The sequence below is a fragment of the Heteronotia binoei genome, chromosome 6, assembly GCF_032191835.1.
Source record: "Heteronotia binoei isolate CCM8104 ecotype False Entrance Well chromosome 6, APGP_CSIRO_Hbin_v1, whole genome shotgun sequence".
NCBI classification, from domain to species: Eukaryota; Metazoa; Chordata; class Lepidosauria; order Squamata; family Gekkonidae; genus Heteronotia; species Heteronotia binoei.
The window spans coordinates 22,725,789-22,749,189 of record NC_083228.1 but is presented as its reverse complement, the minus strand read 5'-3'; the positions used below and the strand labels follow the sequence as shown (position 1 = coordinate 22,749,189).

At 45.2% G+C, this 23,401-nt stretch overlaps 1 protein-coding gene across 3 annotated transcripts; it reads right to left on the bottom strand.

Annotated features, from left to right (window-relative positions):
• Positions 1-362: 362 nt before the first annotated feature.
• Positions 363-22,552, bottom strand: ZNF365 (zinc finger protein 365). Of its 3 annotated transcripts, none has more exons than XM_060241105.1 (5): positions 22,454-22,552; positions 18,346-19,089; positions 9,438-9,618; positions 1,089-1,126; positions 363-941 (listed from the first exon to the last, which is right to left on the bottom strand). In XM_060241105.1, exons 2-5 carry the CDS (start codon positions 19,074-19,076, stop codon positions 692-694), a joined length of 1,200 nt encoding a protein of 399 aa, XP_060097088.1. In that variant the 5' UTR covers positions 19,077-19,089; positions 22,454-22,552; the 3' UTR covers positions 363-691. The 3 variants fall into 3 exon arrangements, with proteins under 3 accessions (XP_060097088.1, XP_060097090.1, XP_060097089.1); XM_060241107.1 differs by having other exon boundaries at positions 363-938; XM_060241106.1 differs by lacking the exon at positions 22,454-22,552 and adding an exon at positions 22,217-22,264.
• Positions 22,553-23,401: the final 849 nt, after the last annotated feature.

Genomic DNA, 23,401 nt, shown 5'->3' with positions numbered 1-23,401 from the left:
CTCCCAGCAGCAGCAATTGGCTCCTGTGCTTGCCTCCTCCTGGCTACCAGGAGAATGCCCCTAGTGGCCACAGTCCAGCAGTTCCTCCCTACTGTCTGTCCCTGGGAATAGGAGGAGATGGTGGCAGCAGGGAAGAGGGGAGGTCACCCACTTAGAGCCCTCCTGCTTGATTGTACTCCCAAAAATGCTGCCATGCTGTTTCCGCCCTCAAATCAGAGGGAGATGCTCAGCTCTCAGTGCACTGAGGATTGTGGCATCCTCTCTAACCCCCCTCCCTGGTCCAGGCCCAAGCCCCTCCAAAAGAGACCTCTTTCATCAAAGTGCCAATGGAAGGAACTCCTGCGAATTAAAGCAACAAAACAGACTTTTAAAAAGAACGTCTGTCGACATCAGGAGTGCGTGCACAGTGGAATGCGGGACTTAATTTAAAGAATGTTCTTGCAAAAATAAAGTGGCACCTCATGTAGACAACCCAAAGTCCTGGAAATGAGGCAGTTAAATTAGTGTTCTCTATTTATGTATCGATTATTATATATTAAATATATCATCGTAACCCAAATGAACAGGGAAAGATACAGCAACTAGACAATGGATGTGACTGAATATCTACTCGCAGTAGCCTACGGCCACCAGTTCTTGCACTATGTGTATATAGATAGATTAGATAGATAATATATTTCTATATAGACTCTTAGTAGAGCTGTTTACTTTTTTTACTGATCTTTGATTTCACATTAACCTTTCGGGCGGCATTTGGCATCTCCCCTTTCTTCAGAGGTCTCCAAAGTTCCCTCGAACAGTCAACAGGTTCATAAAAGAGTTTAATGGGATGGACCCCCATTTTGTCCTCCTTGGTTTTCTTCAGGTGCAGTCGTCCTTTCTGGAAAGAGTGTGGTTTCGCATCAGGGGTGTTGTAAAAAGCATGCTGGTTTCCCCGGCTGCTGGTGGGAAAGGAAAAAAAAGGGAGGGGGTGGAGGAAGAGATGGTCAAGCATATATTAAAGAGAAGATAAAGAATGTAGTTTTAGCAGCACGTGATTCAGAAATGTTATTTCACATATTATTATGGCATTGAACTGACATACATACAGGCATCGAGGTTTCTTACTGGATGAGATGTCTGTAAACTGGAAGACAAAATGGACACATTATTCAGATTTATAGAAACAAGTAGGAAATAAGTTGAGTTGGATTCATCAAATGATTCCCACACACAGAAGGGATTTCTGCCCACTGAGTGCAACTTTCTTACTGCCCCCCTTCATTGCAGTCCAAAATGCCCCTCATAACACTTCTGGGGAACAAGGGAAAACCGCCCCCCCTGAGGAATAGCATTTTTTTTGGGGGGGGGGGCTCTGTACGGGGAGGGTGAAATCAGCAAAAATTCTCCTAACCTTTCTGCATGCAGAAATTCTCTGGATCCAATTCATCATCTGTTATCTATTTCTTTTCTAAATTAAGTATTAACTGAAAAGCTGCTTTCTATTGTTAAAGCTCTCTAGGACACCCTAATGTGGATAAGCCCAGCCTAGCTTGATCATGATCCCTTGATCAAGTCTAGCTTGATCAAAGAATACCAGAGTTATTGTCTCTGAAAAGTCTTTGGCCCTGAAAACCATAAAGGGTTGCCATAAGTTGGCTGTGACTTGTCAAACAAAAAAGATGCCTCCTCTGCCCCCCCCCCCAAAAAAACAGCCATAGGTCTTTTCCTGCAGTGTTTCACCCCAGAACTGGATCACGTTCTGAATCACGTGGCACAGTCATTCACATAACAGTATAGACAAACAATATGTATGGGGGAGGAGGAAGGGAAATGACATGTTTTCAGCTAAACATTAGGAAGAACTTCCTGTCAGTTACAGCAGTTCCTCAGTCAAATGAGTCTTCCTTGGGAATTGATGGACACTCCTTCTTCAGAGGTTTTTAAACAGATGCTAGATGGCCATCTGACAGCAATGCTGATTCTGTATGCTCAGGCAGTTCATGAGAAGGACAGGAAGGGTTGCACCAATGCTTAGTTCTCATGGCCCTTTCTTACATGCCCAGGGAAATGCTGATTGCCACTTTGGGTTCAAGAAGCGATTTTTCTCCAGGTCAGTTTGGCCAAAGATCCTAGAGGATTTTTGCCATCTTCTGGGCATGGAGCAGGGGTCACTGGATGTAGGGAAGAAGGTTTTTGTGAATTTCCTGCCTTGTGCAGGGGGCTGAACTAGATGACCCTAAAGATCCCTTCCAACTTTATTATTCTATTCATAGAATCATAGAGTTGGAAGGGACCTCTAGGGTCATCTAGTCCAACCCCCTGAACAATGCAGGAAACTCACAAACACCTCCCCCTAAATTCACAGGATCTTCATTGATGTCAGATGGCCATCTAGCCTCTGTTTAAAAACCTCCAAGGAAGGAGAGCCCACCACCTCTCGAGAAAGCCTGTTCCACTGAGGAATCGCTCTAACGGTCAGGAAGTTCTTCCTAATGTTGAGCCGGAATCTCTTTTGATTGAATTTCAACCCATTGGTTCTGGTCCTACCTTCCAGGGTCACAGAAAACAATTCCACACCATCCTCTATATGACAGCCATTCAAGCACTTGAAGATGGTGATCATATCACCTCTCAGCCGCCTCCTCTCCAGGCTAAACATCCCCAGCTCCTTCAACCTTTCCTCATAGGACTTGGTCTCCAGACCCCTCACCATCTTCGTTGCCCTCCTCTGGACCTGTTCCAGCTTGTTTATATCCTTCTTAAAATGCGGTCCCCAAAACTGAACACAATACTCCAGATGAGGTCTTACCAGAGCAGAGTAAAGCGATACCATCACATCATGTGATCTGGACACTATACTTCTGTTGATACAGCCCAAAATTGCATTTGCCTTTTTAGCCACCGCATCACACTGTTGACTCATGTTCAGCGTATGATCCACTAAGACCCCTAGATCCTTTTCGCACATACTACTGCTAAGACAAATCTCCCCCATCCTATAACCATGCATTGGATTTTTCCTACCTAAATGCAGAACTTTACATTTATCCCTATTAAAATTCATTTTATTGGTTTTAGCCCAGTTTTCCAGCCTGTCAAGGTCATCCTGTATCCTGTTTCTGTCTTCTTCTGTGTTTGCAACCCCTCTCAATTTAGTATCATCTGCAAATTTAATAAGCATTCCCTCTATTCCTTCATCCAAATCATTGATAAAGATGTTGAACAAAACAGGTCCCAGTACTGATCCCTGAGGCACTCCACTTGTCACTCCTCTCCAAGAGGATGAGGAACCATTTACAAGCACTCTTTGGGTGCGATCTGTCAACCAGTTACAGATCCACCTAATGGTAACAGGATCCAAACCACATTTTACCAACTTGTCAACAAGGATAGTATGTGGAACCTTATCAAAAGCCTTACTGAAATCAAGATAAATGATGTCTACAGCATTCCCCCGATCCAGCAAGGTAGTCACTTTCTCAAAAAAAGAGATCAGGTTAGTCTGACATGACTTGTTCGTGAGAAAACCATGCTGGCTCTTAGTAATCACATCCATTCTTTCTAAATGTTCCAGGACCGACTGTTTGATGATTTGTTCTAAAACTTTTCCAGGTATAGACGTCAAGCTGACGGGTCAGTAGTTATCCGGATCCTCTTTTATCCCCTTTTTGAAGATGGGGACAACATTTGCCCGCCTCCAATCTTCCGGCACCTCTCCTGTTCTTCAAGAATTCTCAAAAATAATAGCCAGAGGCTCAGAAATGACATCCGCAAGCTTTTAGAACCCTTGGATGCAATTCATCTGACCCTGAGGACTTAGTTTCATTTAAAGAAACTAGGTGTTTATGTACTACCCCTACGCTGATCCTAGGTTGGAACTTCATACCCTCCTTATATGTTCTGTTTTTACCATGTTGAGCACCATTTCCCTCAGAAGAGAAGACCGAGGAAAAGTAGGAATTGAGCAGTTCCACCCTCTCTTTATTACCTGTTACAATTTCACTTTCTTGCCCTTGCAATGAGCCTACCATGTCTTTGCTCTTTTTCTTACTCTGAACATAAGAAAAGAACTCTTTTTTTGTTGTTTTTAGCATCTTTGGCCAGCCTAGGCTTATACTGAGCTTTAGCTTTCCTAACTTTTTCTCTACAAGCACTGATGATTTGTTTATATTCATCCTTGGTTATAAGGCCCTCCTTCCAATTCCTAAAGGAGGTTTTTTTATTTCTCAAGTCTTTAGAGAGCTGTTTATGGAACCACTTTGGCTTCTTTAGGCTTTTTCCATTTTTTCTTCTCATAGGAATCATCTGTGAGTGCGCTTTCAGTATTTCACTTTTAAGAAACTCCCACCCCTCCTGAACCCCCTTCCTCCTAAGTATTTCTGACCATGGTATTTTACCCAGCATAGTTCTAAGTTTATCAAAGTTTACCTTTCTGAAGTCCAACATATAAGTCTGACTACGTATAGCTTTTCCCTTCCCTAAGACTGTAAATTCCAAAATCACATGCCCAGGGTGCCCACTATTTCCACTTCTTCAACCAATTCTTCCTTGTTGGTGAGAATCAAATCCAAGATAGCAGATCCCCTTGTTTCCTTCTTCACTTTCTGGAAAAAGGAAGTTGTCAGCAAGACCAGTCAGGAATCTATTTGACATTTCATTTTTAGCAGAGTTGGACTTCCAATAGATGTCCGGATAATTGAAATCTCCCATGATCACTGTATCACTTCTCTTGGAGAACTCTGCAATCTGCTGTAGAAGTATCTCATCCAAGTCCTCTGTTTGACTTGGTGGTCTATAGCAGACCCCCACAATAATGTCACTGTTGTTTCTTACTCCTTTTATTTTTATCCAGAGACTCTCAACTGAGCTGCCATGCTCAGATTCACATATTTCTTTACCAGTATATACCTCCTTCACATATACTGCTGTGCCTCTGCCCTTTCTCATTTGCCTGTCCCTTTTAAATAAGTTGTACCCCTGAATCCTAATATTCCAGTTGTGAGTGTCATCTCACCACGTTTCAGTAAGGCCTATTATGTCATAGTCTTCTTCCTTTATTAGGACTTCCAGTTCCTCCTGTTTGTTTCCCATACTCTGTGCATTAGTGTAGAGACATCGGAATCCACGTTTTATGCATCCCGAGGGTTTGGTTTCCATACAAACCTGCAAGTTAACATTACCTAGCGTATGTGCCACTCTCTGCAAATCTTTAATGTTCTTATCCCCAGTTTCTGGAATCATACAAGGCTTTGAATTATTGTCTCACTCCCCCGTACAATTTAGTTTAAAGCCCTCATTAGGTTCGCAAGGCTGTTACCAAACACCCTTTTCCCTGACATCATTTCAGCAAACTCCATCCCAGCCTACACACATTTATTCAAAGGTTTGTGGAGATCCTACATGCATGCAAATATACACATGTGGACACCTGTCCACATAATCCTGATTGAGGGGAAAGTGTGTGTGCATACACTGGTACAGACATAGTTCCCATCAACATTGCTGAATGACTATGCATAATCTGAAGGTGGAACTTGCCACCATGAAGCCTCTTCTACCCTTACGTTGTTTCCCTCGACAGTTGTGTGAATGGCTTCCTTGATTTCCAGGGTCCAGTTCCTGGGTGTTTTCAGACTTGTGCTGGTTTCACACCCAGAGACTTAAAACTGATTCCAGATCAGATGAACACATAATTGGGGCCATTTTTGTGATCTGTGAATAGAGCTGAGAATGGAGAAAAATTCCAGTGAGGAAACTTCCTGCTATTGATTTATTAGAGGGAACTTCTCAGCAAATGTGTTTAATTGAATTGATATGCCTGCTCATTAGGCAGGAGGGACATATACTTAGGCCTGTTACACTGTACTAAAAAGCTGCAGTTCAGCACCATGAATCACTGAATGCAGAAACCTGCATGGAATGTTGTGTATTGACATAATCATGTATCTAACAGCTATTGGGGCCCCATCATGTGACTCAAAAATGTAAAAGTGCCAGATTTTACAAGATATGGACTGCCATTTTGGGTTTCCTAGGCAACTCCAGATAGCATCACCCAGGAAACACAAAGTGGCAGCTGAGATCTCATAAGATTCTTAGCTCTTTTTTTAACTATGTTTTGCTTTACTTCCTCTCCTTTGGAGGCAGAGAGGGTATCAAAGGCAAGACTCAGGGATAGGAGAGGGAGAGGCCCCAGGTGCTATGAGAGGAAAGGAGGAAGAGAATCAGGAGGAAATGGGAAGGGAACAGTATTCCCTCTAAGCTGAGTTAACGTGAGCTAGCTTACATATTTTTAGTCTCCAGCTCATGCATTTTTGTCTTAGCTCTGGAAGGATGACCCCAGAGCACAATAATTTATGCAGCAGCTCACAACTTCAATGCCAGCAGCTCACAAAGTAGAATTTTTGCTCACAAGACTCTGCAGCTTAGAGGGAACGCTGGAAGGGAAAGTGGCAACTGGGAAGAATGGAAGTGGAAAGGTGGCAGCTGGCAAATTGGAGGACAGTAAATGGGGTAGAAGCTGGGGAAACTGTTAGAAAAGCAGGAGCCAATAAGGGGAGAAGTGGAGATAGAGTGGGGAAGGGGGCCAGTAGGGAATGCGACCCCCAATTCATCACAAGTTCCCTGCTTGCTCCTCTTATTTTACATGATTTTTACTGTTTTGCATAGCTTTTACTGGTTTTGCTGGTCACGGGGAGGATTGAAGAGCTAGGCAAGGCACTGACATCCCATCCCCAAGAGATAGAGGTTTTATGATCCATCCCTCTGTCTTGGGAGATTCATCAGGCATGGCCCACATACTTTCATCAAGTGTATCTTCACATCCACAAAGGCAAGAAACATGTGAGTGTGCATTTGTTTTTAAATGAAAGAGGAAATCCTCAGGAAGCTGCCCTGCTCTATTTTCTCAGCTTTTATTTCTTGTGCTTCCATGGGAATTGTGGTATATACACATGCTGGCACTAAATCAAATGCATGTACACACATTGGGAGTGTGAATATCTTTATTGCTGACCAGTGGTTTTTGTAAATATTCCATTTGTACATTGGTACCAGTTACTTATATTGTATTGCCTACATTCAAAGCTTTAAGATTACACTAAAATTTGCACTGAACTTTAGGTGACTGCAAGTATTTGCTACCTGCAGTCTCTACAAACCGCCTGCTCTCTGGCTGTAAGGTCATGCATTACAATTCACTGGCATACTCCTCAGAAGCAGCCCAGTAATAGATCTCACCTTTCTCATCAGTTTTCATGGCATTTATCACGGGAAAGTGTTTCCTTTGCTACTTTGCATCTCCTGAACAAATTAGCAGTCATGGCTCATTTGAAGTATAGTGTGACTACCAACCCAAACACACACACACACAAACACCTTGCTCAATTATCACATTTCTTTGTTGATCACTGTGTTTCTTTTAAAAGGGGCATTTGACATTTCAAGCAATAGGCAGTGAACCAACAACCATCAGTTCCTACACTCTCCTACAACAGTTATAACCTACCGTATTTTTTGGACCATAAGACGCACTTCCCCCCCCCAAAAAAAGTGGGGGGGAAGTGTGTGCGTCTTATGGAGCGAAGGTACGTACCTTCCTGGGGGGGGGGGGCGATCCACTGCCTCTGCCTCCGATCCGGCGCTTCCCCCGCGCCTCCCTGCCTGGCTCCATCTTCTTGCAGCAAGCGCTGGGATCGCTCCACGTGGCCCCACCGCAAACCCAGCGCTTCGCGAGCGCCGGCTGCGGAGGGGGCAGTGTGCTTCCTCCTTGCCTGTGTGCCTGGCTCCACCTCTGATGCTTAAAGCAAGCGCGGGGATCGCTCCCTCCGCCCTCCGATCCCAGTGCTTGCTTTAAGCATCACAGATGAAGCCAGGCACACAGGCAAGGAGGAAGCACCCACCCCCTCTGCAAACCCAGCGCTTCGCGAGCGCCAGCTGTGGAGAGGGCAGCGTGATTCCTCCTTGTCTGTCTGCCTGGCTCCACCTCTGATGCTTAAAGCAAGCGCTGGGATCACTCCCTCCGCCCTCCGATCCCTTCTTTATTCACTTACTCTACCTCTTTGGACTCTCACCTCACTCACTTGAGGGGAAAATGGGTGCAGTTTTTGGAACACTGGACTCTTGTATTTCTGGGCTTTTTAGTCCTGGGCATTATATTGGATTCCTGTTATTAGGGCTTTTTTTTGTAGAAAAAGCCCAGCAGGAACTTATTTGCATATTAGGCCACACCCCTGACATCATCATTTTGCACAGGGCTTTTTTTGAAGAAAAAGCCCAGCAGGAGCTCATTTGCATATTAGGCCGCACCCCTGATGCCAAGTCAGCTAGAACTGTGTTCCTGTGCATTCCTACTCAAAAAGAGCCCTCCTGTCATTAGTAGGATTGCTTGAGTGTGGTAGTTCTCCAGCTAGGAGTCCAATCCCCAGTGAGGGTGGGGGATCCCTTGCCCCCCTACCACTCTGAGTGGCAGTGGGGGAGAAAAATAAATAAATTTCAGTTCCACGTGCAGCGCCATATCACTTCTGGTAAAAGAATGGATGTGACATACATAGCTCTAGGCATAGTCGAAAACTCTTACCATAGAGTGACGGTAATTCCTAGAACTACCTATGTCTGGAATGACATAGTGCTACAGATGGTGTCATGACCCGCCCCCCATCCCCACTCACAACCCTCCTGCCAGCAGTCAGGCACAGCCTGGCAACTCTATCTCCAGCCAAAATATTAGTACAATTCCTCTCAACAAAACTTTGCTTTCATCTTCCTTCTCTGTTTCTCACCTCCCTGATGTACTCCAAAAGGCCCCTGAAATGCTGTTCCTGGGGATCCCCTATTTCTCAGGAGCAGAATTTCAGGGGGCATTTTAGGCCACAGGAGGAGGTGAGAAAGTAGTATTCTGTATGCAGAGGTCCTTCCAACTATGCAAAAGCTCTGCTGGATCTGGGCCTTAAATGCAGGGAGAGAAGATCATGCATATTATCAGGGCGTTTTTTGTAGCAGGAACTCCTTTGCATATTAGCTCCTGATGTAGCCAGTCCTCTTGGAGCTTACAGTAGGCCCAGTAAGAAGAGCCTTGTAAGCTTTTGGAGGATTGGCTACATCAGGGGTGTGTGGCCTAATATGCAAAGGAGTTCCTGATACAAAAAAAAGCCCTGCATATTGCCATGAACGCTTTGTGGGAATAGCAGTTGGAAAATGTAAGAAATATCTACTTTGTGCCTTTACTGTTGAACAGCACAGGCCATATTCTAGCTGCTGCTTATGTAGAACAAAACCTGAACATACAAATAAAAAACAGGTCCAAAGAAGCACAGAGCTGGTTTTGTTTCATTTTTAAACCCTATCACACTACAACGAACAAACTGCTTATTCATTCTGTGTGCATTTATTCCCATACAAATTCCCTTGCTCTCCCCCCCCCAAGCAAAAAGGGGTTCAGCCCCTCTTCTGCTTACCACGTCTTCATTGACATCACTGTAGTTGGCCCCGATCTGCTGATTCTGATAATATTCCAGCTGCTTTTCTGCCAGATCCACTCGCTGCAGCAGATTCTCGATGAAGTGCTGAAGCCTGGCTTTACCACGGACCTCCTTCTCGGCAGCTTCCTCAAGGAAGTGATTAAACGTGACGACTTCTCTGCAGTGACAACAAAACAAAAATAAAACAATGCAGCCCCTTTGGAATTGCTGCCGCATGGCACAGTGGTGTTTCTTTACTCCTAACAAGCAGCAGGGAGGAGTGGATGCGGGCTTTGAATCTAGCGAAATCCTTGTGCCCTCCCCACAGATGCTCAGGGCCAGCTGCAATCTGCATTCTACCAGGACTACAGCTACAGAATTGAGTCACAACACGGTCATTCCTTTCCCGTCCTCAATCAGGTATATGTTTCCAGAAACAGAAATCAAAGCAAGTTCTTTCTAGATGATTAAAAAAGAAAATTCCCTCTTCTGCATGCCGTACTTGCCCCAGTCCTGATCCTATACTAAACATTAGATTTTATCCTTATGTAACCAAAAGTGCAGAGAAGTATCCCTTTTTGCAGCAGAGAGAGAGAGAGACTGCCTACCTCTGTCAGGACAAATTCAATAGCACATAAATGCCTAACTGTGCATTTGAAGTCTTCTTTATAGGACAGCGATGGTCTCCTAGGTTGAAGTTTTTGACTCTTAGTATTTTTCCTCCAAGAATGCTACATCCTGCACTTATTTTTTTCCCATTCTCTTTTATTAATTAAACCTTTAAAAAAAACAACAGTATACAACAAGTGCAGTCAAATATTCACAAAATCCTAACCCTAAATTCCCCCTGCCCCCAGACAAAAACGTATAATAACACATCTATACCATTATCCTAGGATCAGATTCAGACAGGCGAAGTAGATACAATATGATCAGCATAAAAAGCTGCAAAATAAACTCCCTACATAGAGAATACATCCTGCACTTATCATTAGCAAAAGCTAAACCAAGTAAAAGTTGTTGCAATGCGAAACTAATTAATGATGAGTGGTTCTTAACGGGGCGGGCATATAGCCCCTTGGTAGTTCTATTCAAACCTGATGAGTATTCAGGACTTTCTGGGGCAAATGTGTGTGTGGGGGGGGACATTTTGGATTTTAGCTGGTTCCTCCTCCCCTCTTGGAGTGATTTCTGACACCAGCACAGGGGAACTGTTTTATGCTTCCAAACTTGCTCTGTAGATAACCTCTCAGCATCCAAGGCTTCTCTATCAGGTATTTGTTCTAACAAGAGTCACTTAACAAACAGGAATCAAACCTAACCTCAAGAGCTTGGCTGTCACTTGAACAGGGTCTCAATGATTGTGTCCCTGAGGTCTGCATAAGATAAGCATCTATCACCAATATACCCATATACAGTTGCCTTTTCTGGAATGCTTTTTTTATGTTCCTTTTTTTCCCATCTGCAACTTAGGGAGGCATTTAATGATAATGCTGCATAGCTGGGGGACATTATTGTTGTTGTTGTTTAAATTTATAGACTACTCTTCCCCGAAGGGTTCAAGGTCATGCACAGAAAATTGATTTCAATTTACAATAAAACACAAGGACAACAGTGGCCTAAAATTATGTTTTGCTCCCTCCTTCAGGTGGATCAGGGACCAGTGATGGAGGAGGCCATAATGAGAGCTTTGCTGTCCTCAATCGTAGGCTGGTGGAACATCTCTGTTTTACATGCCCTGCAGAACTGAACAAGGTCTCGCAGGGCATGGATGTCACCAGTAAAAGAGTTCCATCAGCCTGGAACTCTAGTTGAGGACAGCCTGATATCTTTAAGGCCAGAGGCCACCAGCAGGTTTTGATCTTCTAAGTGCAAGATTCTTTGGGGGAAGTATCAAAAGAGGTTGTCCCAAAGGTACACTGGTCCCAGAGCATTAAGGGCCTTAAAGGCGAGAACCAAGTCCTTTAAGTGGATCTAGTACTCCGCCTGCAGCCAGTGCAGCTGGTGAAGCACAGGCTGAATGTGTGATGGCATTGGGGTACCTGTAAGTACCTTCGCCACAATGTTTTGGACAAGCTGTAGTTTCCTGGTCTGCTTCAAGGGTAGCCTGATGTAGTGAGTTACAGTAACCCAACCTTGAGGTGAATGTTGCATGGATCACTGTGGCAAAGTTGGGGCAAGAGAGAAGGGGGCTAGTTGCCTGATGTAGTGCAGTTGGAAAAATGCCACCCTGGGCCTCCATAGGTAAGGAGGAATCCAGGAGCTCACCAAGGCTCTTGACGGTCAATGCCAGTGTTAATAGCACACCATCAAGAGCTGGGAGTTGGCACTCAACCTCGGATCATTTCCCCCAGCCACAGGACCGCCATCTTTAATGGATTTGGTCTCAACTGGCTCTGCCTCAACCATCCAGCCACAGTCTCCAATCCTGCAGCAAAATTAGGTGGGCTAGCGGCTGGCTGACCACCCATCATCAGATACAACCTTCAAACCAAGAATCTTCACTTAGGTACTGCTCATGGGGAGCCACTCCAGGATGCAATAGCCCCACTGGTCAAAAACAAGAAAACTTGATAGCTGTAATTAACTTTTCCCAATGCTTTTAATGGGATGGGACTAACTTGAGGCTTTTTCACAACTGATAATGGTTGCAGGTGAACTGTTTGGGGCTAAACAATATCATACTGTATTTAAAGGCATTTCTAAAATCCAGTGTCTGTATTATATCAATGTACTCATACACAGTGAATAGATCTTATCTGAATGCAAAAATACAGCTTTTTAAAAAGTCTCCTAGAAGAAGAGTAGATCGTTCCTGGGTGAATCAAGGATTTTTTTTTGTTACTTTCAGAATATTGACACCATTAGAACAATAACAATATCCCCCTGCACAAGTATATTGTATTTGATTCCATCAGCTTTTCTGTTGGCACAAGAGGCTGGAAGGATCCCTTCTGACCCTTTGAAAGGCTATTGCCAGGGACTGTAGGAGCTGTGATGACAAGAAGCCTGTGTGGGACAGGTGCAGTGAAGAAGGGAATGGGCCAAGATCACTCTTTCTACAGCTTACATCAGCAGAAAAACTGAGAGGACCCAACCTACTGTAACCAGTATACTTTCCTAGGAATGCCTTTGCCATCACATTATCCATAGTTCAATGTAAAAAATAAAGTGGATCCTGCTAACAAAGGCTGAGAAATGACCAGAACTAGTTCAGATGTCAGACATCGCCAGGACTTTTTCTTGTAGCAGGAACACCTTTGCATATTAGGCCACACACCCCTGATGTAGCCAATCCTCCAAGAACTTACAGTAGGCCCTGTAAGAAGAGCCCTGCAAGCTACATCAGGGATGTGTGGTCTAATATGCAAAGGAGTTCCTGCTACAAGAAAAAGCCCTGAACATTGCAGCAATTACAAGTTTCTTCCCTGCAATGGTATTCCACTACATCCTTGTGGAAGAGCACATAGACTGTGTGAAGGAAGAAGCATCGTGTTAAGTGGAAATGCATCTTCAAGGAGGACATTCAGTGGTGGCACAGAGCATACAAGCCCTCTTGAGCCTCAGAGAGAAAAGCAGACTAAAAATAAATGAAGTAAACACAAAAAATAGATGGGGAATTTTGTAGGCTCTTCTCAACTTTTCATTTGGCCAGGAGTGGAAGAAGCATCATCTTGAGTCTCCTCTTATGGAATGGACAGGAGTCTCAGTCACAAGACTTTCATTGCAGGTGATAAGACCTTTCTGTGTCAAGCCTCTCTCCAACCACCTTGCCCACTGCCACGTCTTTATCGTCATCGTCCTCTTCCTCCTCCTGCTGTTTTCATCCTTCAGCAGATTTTTTAAAAAATCTCCACTGTCATGCCATTTATGATCTCACAAGATCTCGGCATTTTTTCAGTTGAATCCTCTGGTTCTAAGAAAATCAAACATACAACCTTTTCCAGATTTTCCTGCAGTTCTGTAGGTTCTCTTGGGCTTGCAGAAAACCTCCCACTATCTAACATGGCCCAATTGTGAATTTTTTTTAAAAAAAAATCCATACTCTGGGGCCATTGTTCAGAATGAGATCTATCATTTTAAGCTTTGTATGGATGAATAAAGCAAAATGAAGGAATTGCCTTTTTTGTTTTGGAACATTAAGACTCACATGTTTGGCCTCCAAAGGGACCAATTTGCTTCATGGTACCTTCCCCAGGTAAATCTGTTCCCAGAAAATGTTGCAATTGTTTAGGGACATCAATATCACTCCTGCACCGCTAAATTTGACCTCATGCATAACTCTTGTTTTCTCCTCCTTTTTTCCTTCCCTGTATTTTTCCTTTCTTATCCTTGGTTTGCGTTTTGAGGCTCCTCAAAACACGAACGTGTCCTTTAACTTAAACCTGGGAGTACTATGAATGATACTGCCGCAATATAAATCTCACTTCCTCCAAGCTCTTCGGCCCCTTAATTTTTAATTTTTTTCACACAAGTTTTCCTATGCACTGGATTCATTTCCCTCTCCCCACCTCCCAAAACTCTTGAGTCATTAGTAAAATAAGAGCTTGGCTCCAGCTTGAGTGTGCAATGCATTTTGGGTCCTAATATGTGCACAACAAACCCTTACTAATACAGCTTGGATTCTCTGTGGATTTTTTTCCCACAGAGGCCAGTCTCTAAACACTAGCGCAAAACTTGGCAAGCAAAAGACAGGTAACCAATGCCAAAGGGAATAAGCAATAGTCATAGTACACAGTTTGCTCGCTTTAGATGTTTGAGGTGTTGCTGGAGAACACTTGGACTCTTTTGGCACCTGCAGATGCCAGCACTAAAAACACATCAGCTCTGTTACTCTACTCAAAACTAGCGTACCTGCCACACTCTCTGGCTGAGCCACAGGAGGGCAATTACGAATGCGAAAATCAGCAGTTGGGGTGACCCTGGAGGTTGCATGGTGGGCTTCAGCCAGTTGTTGCTCCATGGATCTCACCACACAGGGCAGTTAGAAAGCAAATCATATGATGGTAGAACCAAAGACATCATTGGAAACCACCTCAATAAGACAATTCTGCTTCAAACGCCAGCACATAAATAGTGGCTAGCTAAAAAATGGAACCTGCATAGAATCACAGAGTTGGAAGCGACTTCCAGGGTCATCCTGCACAATGCAGGAAAAATACCTCCCCCACACACACATAGACCAGTGACCCCTGTTCCATGCCTAGAAGATGGCAGAAAACCTCCAGGATCCCTGGCCAAATTGACCTGGAGAAAAATTGCTTCCTGAACCCAAATTGGTGATCAGCATTTCCCTGGGCATGTAAGACCATAAAAAAGCTGCTTAAAAGATGGCTCCTTCCTATTAAATGCCTAAGTAAAGACAAGTGTTTTGACTGGCTTGTAGGCACCAGGTAAGTCTCAAGGGGAAGGCATTCCAAAGACAAGGTGCCACGACAGGGACCTTTTAATCCACAAGTGGATCGGAGGTGTCTGCAAGAGCTTCTTTTGATGCACAATGCTCCACCAATAATAGATGCACAAAGCTCCACCAATGAGACTCTTGGGCAGCTCCCAAGCTCCTTTAGAAGTTGCATGTTGGCAAATGTTCCCTTGCCCATTTGCCTGTGTGGAGCAGAAATTGCCTCCAGGGGACCAAGAAAGGAAGCATTTGTTCACTGGAAGAGAAGACATGGCCCAGGCTGTTCACGTTCCACAAATGACTGCAGGAGGTAAGCAAACAAACAAATATCTCTGGAGTTGTGGGTCAGATGGCATGGAAGGCCACTGCCACTTTCACCACTACTTCCTGCTTCTGTCAGTGTTGTAGGCAGGTACCTGGTATAGACTGATATATTGGAGCAAGGAGCACCCAAAGATAAGCCAAAGTTGATCTTATCCCAGTGCTGGTAAGCAGATACATGCTATTTCCCTGTGCCACTCTTATAGCTTGATCCTGACTACCTGGAAGTTGAGCGGGGCTTGCTTCAGTGGGGATTACACCTCTCAGCTGATGCGCACCTGTGCTTGCCAATTTTGGTAGCAGCAGCACCACACATTTCAGCAAAACATGTTTGGGTTTCTGAAAGTACAAACTCACACTAGGAGTACAGCCTCAACAGCGTCTGCCTCTGATTTCTTCCCTGAGTGTTAATGGGAATTCCAAGGAGTAGGCAGTCTGAGGATTGCAGCTTTTAAGTAGTTCACATATAAATAATGCACCAGCAGTCGCTACATTTTTCATGGATGCAACATGAAAGTATTTTTATGAGGGCTGGAACTGCCAACGCACATTTGGAACTTGCTCATGGAAACCAGCAGGAAACCAAATTGCAATTCTTACCTAAAAGTGATCCCATAATGTTCAGTTTGCAGATCTGATTCACTTCTAAATGGAGGAAAGGCAGGAACTTGACAGGAAGATTTGAGAGCTTTCTCCCACCCTTCTTGGATCTAAAGCACAACCAAGCTGACTTTACTCCCTAAGTGATACCTGGATTCACAGATTCCTACTTTTCTCTAGAAGCAGGGCTTCTAAAACTGGAGTGGTGTACTGGGTAGAGAGCTGAATTAGGACCTGAGAGTCCTACTGCAAACCTACATGCGCTATGAAACTTACTGGGAGACTCTGGGCCAGTCAGCCTAAACAATTTATAAACAAAACTAGACAATTTGTGTCCAGTAGCACCTTAGAAACCAGTTTACAAGTGTTTCAGGATGTGCTGTGACCTGGATAGCCCAGGCAAGCCCAATCTCATCAGATCTCAAAAGCTAAGCAGGATAAACCCTAGCAAGTATTTGGATGGGAGCCCTCCTTGGAATACCAGCAGTCGGGAGGGCAGGGCCACCTCTCTAAATATCCTTCAGGCTCCCAGTTGGGGTCAGTCACCAGAGGTCACCATGACTTCCAAGGCAGACACGCCCACACATATTAAACCCCCCCCCCCAAAAAAAAACTTTCAGGCTGTAAGCTTTTGACAGTCAAAGCTCCTTTCATCAATCACAATTAGAAATAGAGAACCCGATCACTGTGAGCTTGAAAAACGGAGGGGGCAGAACCAGGTTTGCCTGTCTGAGCTCCTTGGAGGAAGAGCACCAAGTAAATAAACAAGACAGGGACATAAACATCTTGTCCTTGTGCAGTTTTTGTCTTGAGGTGCATGCAATAAAACCGCTGGATCATACATTCAGCCAATCCAATGCTTGCCTTCTTCTGCACTGAAATCAATTGGTTTATACTTGCCTACTTCTCATGGTAGAGGTGCTCTCTACCTTGTGATAAGCATAGCAAGACAATACAGACATAAAGAGGAAGGGAACCTGCAACAAGGTGTACGCCGGTGTAAACAGTACATGGGCTGACTCATAAATAAAGTTCTGTGGCCAAACAGTAGGTGTGCTCCACAGCAATGTGGGGCTGTGTTGCACATCCAGAGGTTGCTGTATTCTCTTCTACACCAGTGAAGGGTCTGCGCTTGCCCCAGCATGCACTTCAACAATTCTGCATGCTCACAGACAATTATAGTCCATCTGGTTTGGGAGCAGAGCTCTGTGACAGTGTTGGGGAGCCCCAGGACACATCAGAACTTGGCAAGGGAGGAGTCTGTGTACATTAGCATGTGTTCTGTTGAAGGTGCATCACTTTATTCCTATCGCCATACTTGAGGGTTCTCAGATTCCATGAGGAAGGAGAGAGAGGAAGGCAAAGAAGAAGAGAAGTAAAGTACATAAGAAATGGGCAGAAGCTGGGCTTTTTTTGTAGCAAGAACTCCTTTGCATATTAGACTACACCCCCTTGATATAGCCAATCCTCCAAGAGCTTATGGGGCTCTTCTTACATGGCCTTCTGTAAGCTCTTGGAGGATTGGCTACATCAGGGGGGTGTAGCCTAATATGCAAAGAAGTTCCTGCTACAAAAAAAAGCCTTGTTATGGCAGGGAAAATCACTAACAGGGAGACACTTCAGAGCTACAGATAGATTTTGGAGTCTTTGGAAGATACTGACATTACAGTGGTTTTTCAAATGTTTCACTATAAAGATGAGAACTAGAAACTTGACTTATGAGCCAAAAACTATTTGAAACTTGAGAGCCTGTGTAACTATACACCATCCATCCTCCTAGCTCCTTGCATTAGTATGACAAGATCCCTGGTAGGTAGTAGTGGCTAGCACCTTGGGGATCTGTGTCATGTCTAGCCCTAGGCATGAGACAATACTAAGTATGGTGCATACTAAAGGATATGCCATGGGGCACTTCGTGTTCAGTGAGCTGCAACAGCACGTAAGAAGTCAGGCCTGAGTCTGTCTCGCACCTGCTTGGCCATTCATGACCTGGAATATTCTGGCTGCCACATTTTCTTGCACAAACCCACCCCAAAAACAAACCCCAGCCAATTTCACTGAGTCAACTTAGGTGGCACTTTTTCCTAATGAACCTTCCTCCACGTTCAGTGGCTCTTCTTCCACTGGAAGATTCACTGAATTTGAAGGAAGACAACTTAGGCTGGAAGAATGAAAGTAGGATATGTGCCTACTGTTTTGCCTAGGGTTGCCAAGTCCTTACCTTGTGCCGGCGGGGGGTGGAAGGGAGCTTTCTGAGAGTAGGGGGGCAACATCACCACAAGTAATGTCCCTGACATGATGATGTCGTCACACCAGGAGGTGACATCTCACCAGGGATGTCACGTGGTGATACTCTGGATTTTGGACAAACTCTATGGTAAAACTGGGCTAAACCCATAAAGTTTTGCCCCAAAACCAGAGCACCACCATGCAATGTCCCCAGTGTGGGGTTGTGACTGTTGGGGGTGAGGCTTCCACTACTGGTCAGCTGGTTGGCAGCTGGCAGGAGCCCACAAAATCAGGGGATCCCCCACTCCCACCTGGCAACCCTCGTCTTGCGACATGCCCCATCCTTCTACTTACTCCTCTTTTCTGTGGAGCTCTTCCTCAGACTCCGTGAGGCGCTGTTTCAGCACTGCAATCATCTCAACTGCGACATCCACCTGTCTGTTCAGGGCCATCTCCCGCCTCTGCACTTCTTGCTTCTTCTGCGAAAGCTGCACAAAGGCCGCTCGAACCTCCAAGAGTTCAGCCGTCTTTTGAGCCAGCTCTTTGGTAAGCTTGTCAATCCGTTTCTCGATCGTTTTGTCCACAGCTTCCACCATTCGGTTAAACTTCTCCCTCACGTGGGCCTCAAATGAAGCTTTGGAGTCTGTGGTTGCCAGACCCGGCTTAGCAATGAACTCCTCGTCGCTTTCACCCGTCATGTAATTTGTCCCGAAAGACACAGGCCTCTCTGCTTCCACCTCCAGCGTCTTCCTGTTCTTTGCGTTTTCGTGGGTCGTGTCGCAGAAGTTTAAGTAGGACGGCTTTGGTTTCATGATGCTCATGCTATCCCCAAGCATGCCTTGCATCAGGGGCTCGGAAGCACAGATCAGGTCTGCGTCTTTGAAAGAAGAAAAGAGGTTGCATTTTGCCAGGAGGCTTCTTTCTTCGTAGCTGTGGTTGTACTCCAGGTGAGCTCTCAGGGAAGACAAGGTCCGGAATCTGGTGTGGTCCCCACATCTGGGGCAACGGAATGGCATGCAGACGTTAACATTTTCAAATGACTCCTGCCAGGGGTATCTGCTTTCTTCAAAAGCGTTCTGTTGCATTACTTTCCAAATCCTACATGAAAGGGAAAATCACCAGTCAGGAAAGAGAACACCAACTAGATAACTAAATGTACTTAGAATATCTGACATGATGCTGCCTTATACCAAGTTCTACCAAGCTATATGGACCAATGGTAACACTTGGTAGAAGGCAGCATCACGTCATATATTCTGTGTACGTATAGTAAAAATAATGAAAACAGACTGACAGGTGTGTAGAGTTGCTAAGTCTTTAAGAAGAGAGCACATTCTTTCCAGCCCACTAGTTAAGATCCTGTTCCCAAGCCCTGCTTTCTGTGTCCCGGCCTACAGAGAGGAAATGGATGCTAAGTAGACAGTGCTTTTTCTGTGGTGGCACCTCACCTTTGGAATGCTTTCCCCTTGCAACTTGTCCAGTGCCTACCAGCCTGTCCTTTAGGCACCAAGTCAAAACACTTGTCTTTATTTAGGCATTTCATCGGAGGGAGCTGTTTTTAAGCAGCTGTTTTTATGGCCTGAGGGCTTTTCCAGATATCATATTATTTTTCTGCTGTTCCCTGACAAGCACCTACCTGACATCTTAATTTTGATCATTATGTTTGTTTTTATTATTTTATTGTTTTGACTTTGTGAGCAGGCCTCAGGAGAGGGGGCATATAAATGTTCCAAATCAATCAACCAGTCTGTTGGAAGGAACTGAGTAGATATTGTTAAATCTCATTGCAACCTTCTCAATACTTCGAAGCATTACATAAGCTGCCATGTACTGAGTCAGGACCACTGGTCCATCAAGTTTAACATCGTTTACTCTGGCTGGCAGGAGCTGTCCAGGATCTCATGATCTAATGGTGATGAACAGAGATGGTTTGCCATTGACTGCCTCTGTGTGATAACTCTGGACTCAGTGTTCTCCCAGGCAAGTATTAACCAGGGCCAACCTTTCTTAGCTTCTGAGATCTGACGAGACTCAGCTAACCTGGGCCTTCCAGATCATGGTCATCACCTAATACCTGGTCTGTTAAAATCAACAACAACAACTGGAGATGCCAGGGATTGCACCTGGGATCAATGTTCCCTCTAAGCTGCAGAGTCTTGTGAGCAAACATTCTACTTTGTGAGCTACTGGTATTAAAGTTGTGTGCTACTGGCATTAAAGCTGTGAGCTACTGCATAAATTAGTGTGCTCTGGGGTCATCCTTCCTGAGCTAAGACAAAACTGTGTGAGCTGGAGGTGAAAAATCTGAGTTAACTCACACCAACTCAGCTTAGAAGGAACACTGCCTGGGACCTTATGCATGCCAGTACTGTGTAGATGTTGTAACAATGAGCTGTGGCATCAGCCAGCTGCTTAGGAAAGGCAGGATGTTGGTACAATACCTATATAATAAACAAAAGGAAATTTTCAAGATTCTGCACAAGCTATGTGGTCATTGTAACTTTGGAGGCTTTGGTGTTATTTAAAGATGGGAAAGTTTTATTGTTAGGCAGCCCGAATCTCAAAAGGATAACTCTAGTTACGTAATAATACTGATTTCTTGTAAGAAATTGGCAAAGATGAATAATAAGATGCCAGACAGATGTTGGAAATGTAAAAAACATGAAGGTTCTTTCTACCATATGTGGTGGACTTGTGAAAGAGCAAAAAAATATTGGCAGATGATTCAACAAGAAATTTCTAGGATCTTGGGATATGAATTTAAGAAAGTTGCAGAGACTTTTCTGTTGGGATTACAAATGGAAAAATTTCCAAAAGAAGATAGAACGATAATTTGGTACTTGCTTTCAGCTGCTAGGACATTATATGCGCAGTTGTGGAAGCAAGAAAAAATACCAGAGAAATGGGATTGATTTGACATGGAGTGAAATGGACAAATTAACAAGAATTTTAAGAGACTATGATTTAGAAGTTTTTAAGATGGAGTGGAAAAAGTTCAGAAGATATGTAGAAAAAGAGTGGAGAATAAAAGGACATTGGACAATTTTTGATAATGATTAAGTCCTAGAAAAAAGAAGAATATTAATTTTTTGTTTTTATTAGTTAAGGGTACCTTTAAATATTAGTACTTTAAGTAAATAACACCGGCGGGGGTCAAGTAATGGGGGGAGGGGTGGGTAGAAAGTAATATGTGGGATAGATAAAATAAGTTATTAATGATGTAAGAAATATAATGTTACCATATGTTACCAAATAAAATTGCTTTAACCCTAATAATAATAATAATAATACTGATTTCTCGCTAGGCCTGGGTGGGATGCATTCCTAATTCTCCTGCTGTTATTGTGTTTGGTGATTCAGACTGATCCAGTCCAAGTTTAGCACTTTTAAAGTTCCGTCGATTACCCTCAGAAGTTAACAGAACAAAGTAAGCACCTTTAAGACCAAAGAAGTTTTATGCTCCAACCTTCCTTAGGACATAAATGGGAGTTCCAAGTACTTTAATTCTAGATTGTGCCTTCTGCCTGCTTGTTTGGATGTTCTCAAATACAATTCGACTGTCATCCGGGCAATGTGGCACAAGCCAAACTGAAATTCTAAAAATTGTCAGACAAGCCATGAAATTTCAAGTCCAGCTCCTCAAATATTACCAGCAGTCAATCTGGGGAGCGTAACATATAGTCTGAAACCTGAACAGTAAAGGGAATACCAAATAAACGGCAGTATTTATCCAGTGCCTAAGAAAACCTAGACAATGTGCATATTTGAATGATGGGAGGGGGGGGAGCAAAAAACAGTATTCCCACCCCCCCAACCTTGGGAAGCCGATTTTTTCTATGGGCGACTTGACGAATCCGGGTCAACAGTAAGGGCTTCCCTAAGCCAAGCTAGGCAGGAGGCCGGGAAATCTGTCTCCCCCGCCCCCCATGGGCTGACAAGCCAACTCCAGGCATGGAGCGGAGGACGGCAAGGTGACAAGAGAAGCCGGGCGGGCGAGAGCAGCGTAGGCGAGGGAAAAGCTCTGCAAAGTCTGGGCTTCTTCCTCCTCCTTCCTCTCCCTGGAGCTTTTGCAAGATCAAATAGGAGGCGCGCTGGGGGTGGGTGGGTAGGAAACGGAGAGCAGCAGGGCTGCATGCAGATTGGGAGTGGGGCGATCACCCCCGAGGAGAAGGTCGGAGCGATGTGGGGCACCTAACCTTGCAGATGCGGGGGAAGGAGGACGAACCCGGCCACAGCGCCCCGGGCTTGTTTCCAGCCCCAGTTCTGCGTGGCGGCTGCGGCTGCATTTCACGGCTCCTAGCGGGAGACCTTCCCCGGCGCCCGGTTGCTGCTGCGGCTGCCGCCGGCCGGCCTTCTTCTCCAGCCCCGACGCATCTTCGCCCTCCTCCGCCCCCTTCCCGGCTCCTACCGCCCCGACCGGCCCGTCCTGGCTGTGGCGCAGAGCGAAGCGGCGGCGCCTTACCTGACTTGTTGCTGGCGGTGCTGATGCTGCGGGGAAGGGGGGAGAAGAGAAGATAAGAGAAGCGGCCGTTTTCAGCAGAGCCGTAAATCACGGCAAGCCCGCCCGGCGCAGTCACGCCTGCTCACGCCCCCTCGCTGCCTGCCCCCCCTCCCCCTTCCCGAAGGCCTGGCCGAGGGCGGGACCGTCACCCGGGCCGGCGGGAGGCCGGGCTTTTTGCAAAGGGCTTGCAGAGGAGGGAGACCAGCTGCACGGCTGAGGCCGGGAGGGGAAAGGCGAAGAACAGGGAAAGCAGATGCATTTGGGGGGAGGGGGCGGTGTGGCCTAGTGGGTGCTGCTGCTTGGTGTTGCCAGCCTCCGGGTGGGGCCTGGAGATCTCCCGCTTTTACAACTGATCTCCAACTGGCAGAGATCTGCTCCCCTGGAGAAAATGGCTGCTTGAGAGGGTGGACTCTAGGGCATTGTACCCTGCTGAGGCTCTTCCCCTCCCCAAACTACTTTTGTAGAAAAGCCCAGTAGGAACTCATTTGCATATTAGGCCACAGCCCTTGACATCACCATTGTTTCACATAGGACTTTTTGTAGAAAAAGCTCAGCACGAACTCACTTGCATATTAGACCACACCCCCTGATACCAAGCCAGCCGGAACTGCGTTCCTGCTTTAAAAAAAAAAAAGAAAGAAAGAAAAAGCCCTGCCCAAACCCTACTCTCTCCCGGATCCATCCCCAAAGTCTCCAGGTATTTTTCAACACAGACCCAGCAACCCTAGTGCTACTGGCTTTGGCAGGTGGAAAGCAGTGCCTTGTTCCTTTAGGAGAAGGATGGGAGGACTACAAGAGAGGGTCGCCACTGACTCCCACTTGGAAATTGCTGAAGGTTTGGGAAAGGAAAGGACCTCAGCAGAGTATAATGCCTTGGAGTCCACCCTTCCAAGCAGCCATTTTCTCCAA

Bases quoted from the DNA above. Each gene is read 5' to 3' on its own strand.
- ZNF365 (XM_060241105.1), bottom strand. From the start codon at position 19,076: ATGCAACAGAACGCTTTTGAAGAAAGCAGATACCCCTGGCAGGAGTCA. The intron at 1,127-9,437 runs GTAAGCAGAAGA...TTTGTCTTCCAG, and splicing joins GTGATGTCAATGAAGACGTG to TTTACAGACATCTCATCCAG. The intron at 942-1,088 runs GTATGTATGTCA...CTTTCCCACCAG, and splicing joins AGTAAGAAACCTCGATGCCT to CAGCCGGGGAAACCAGCATG.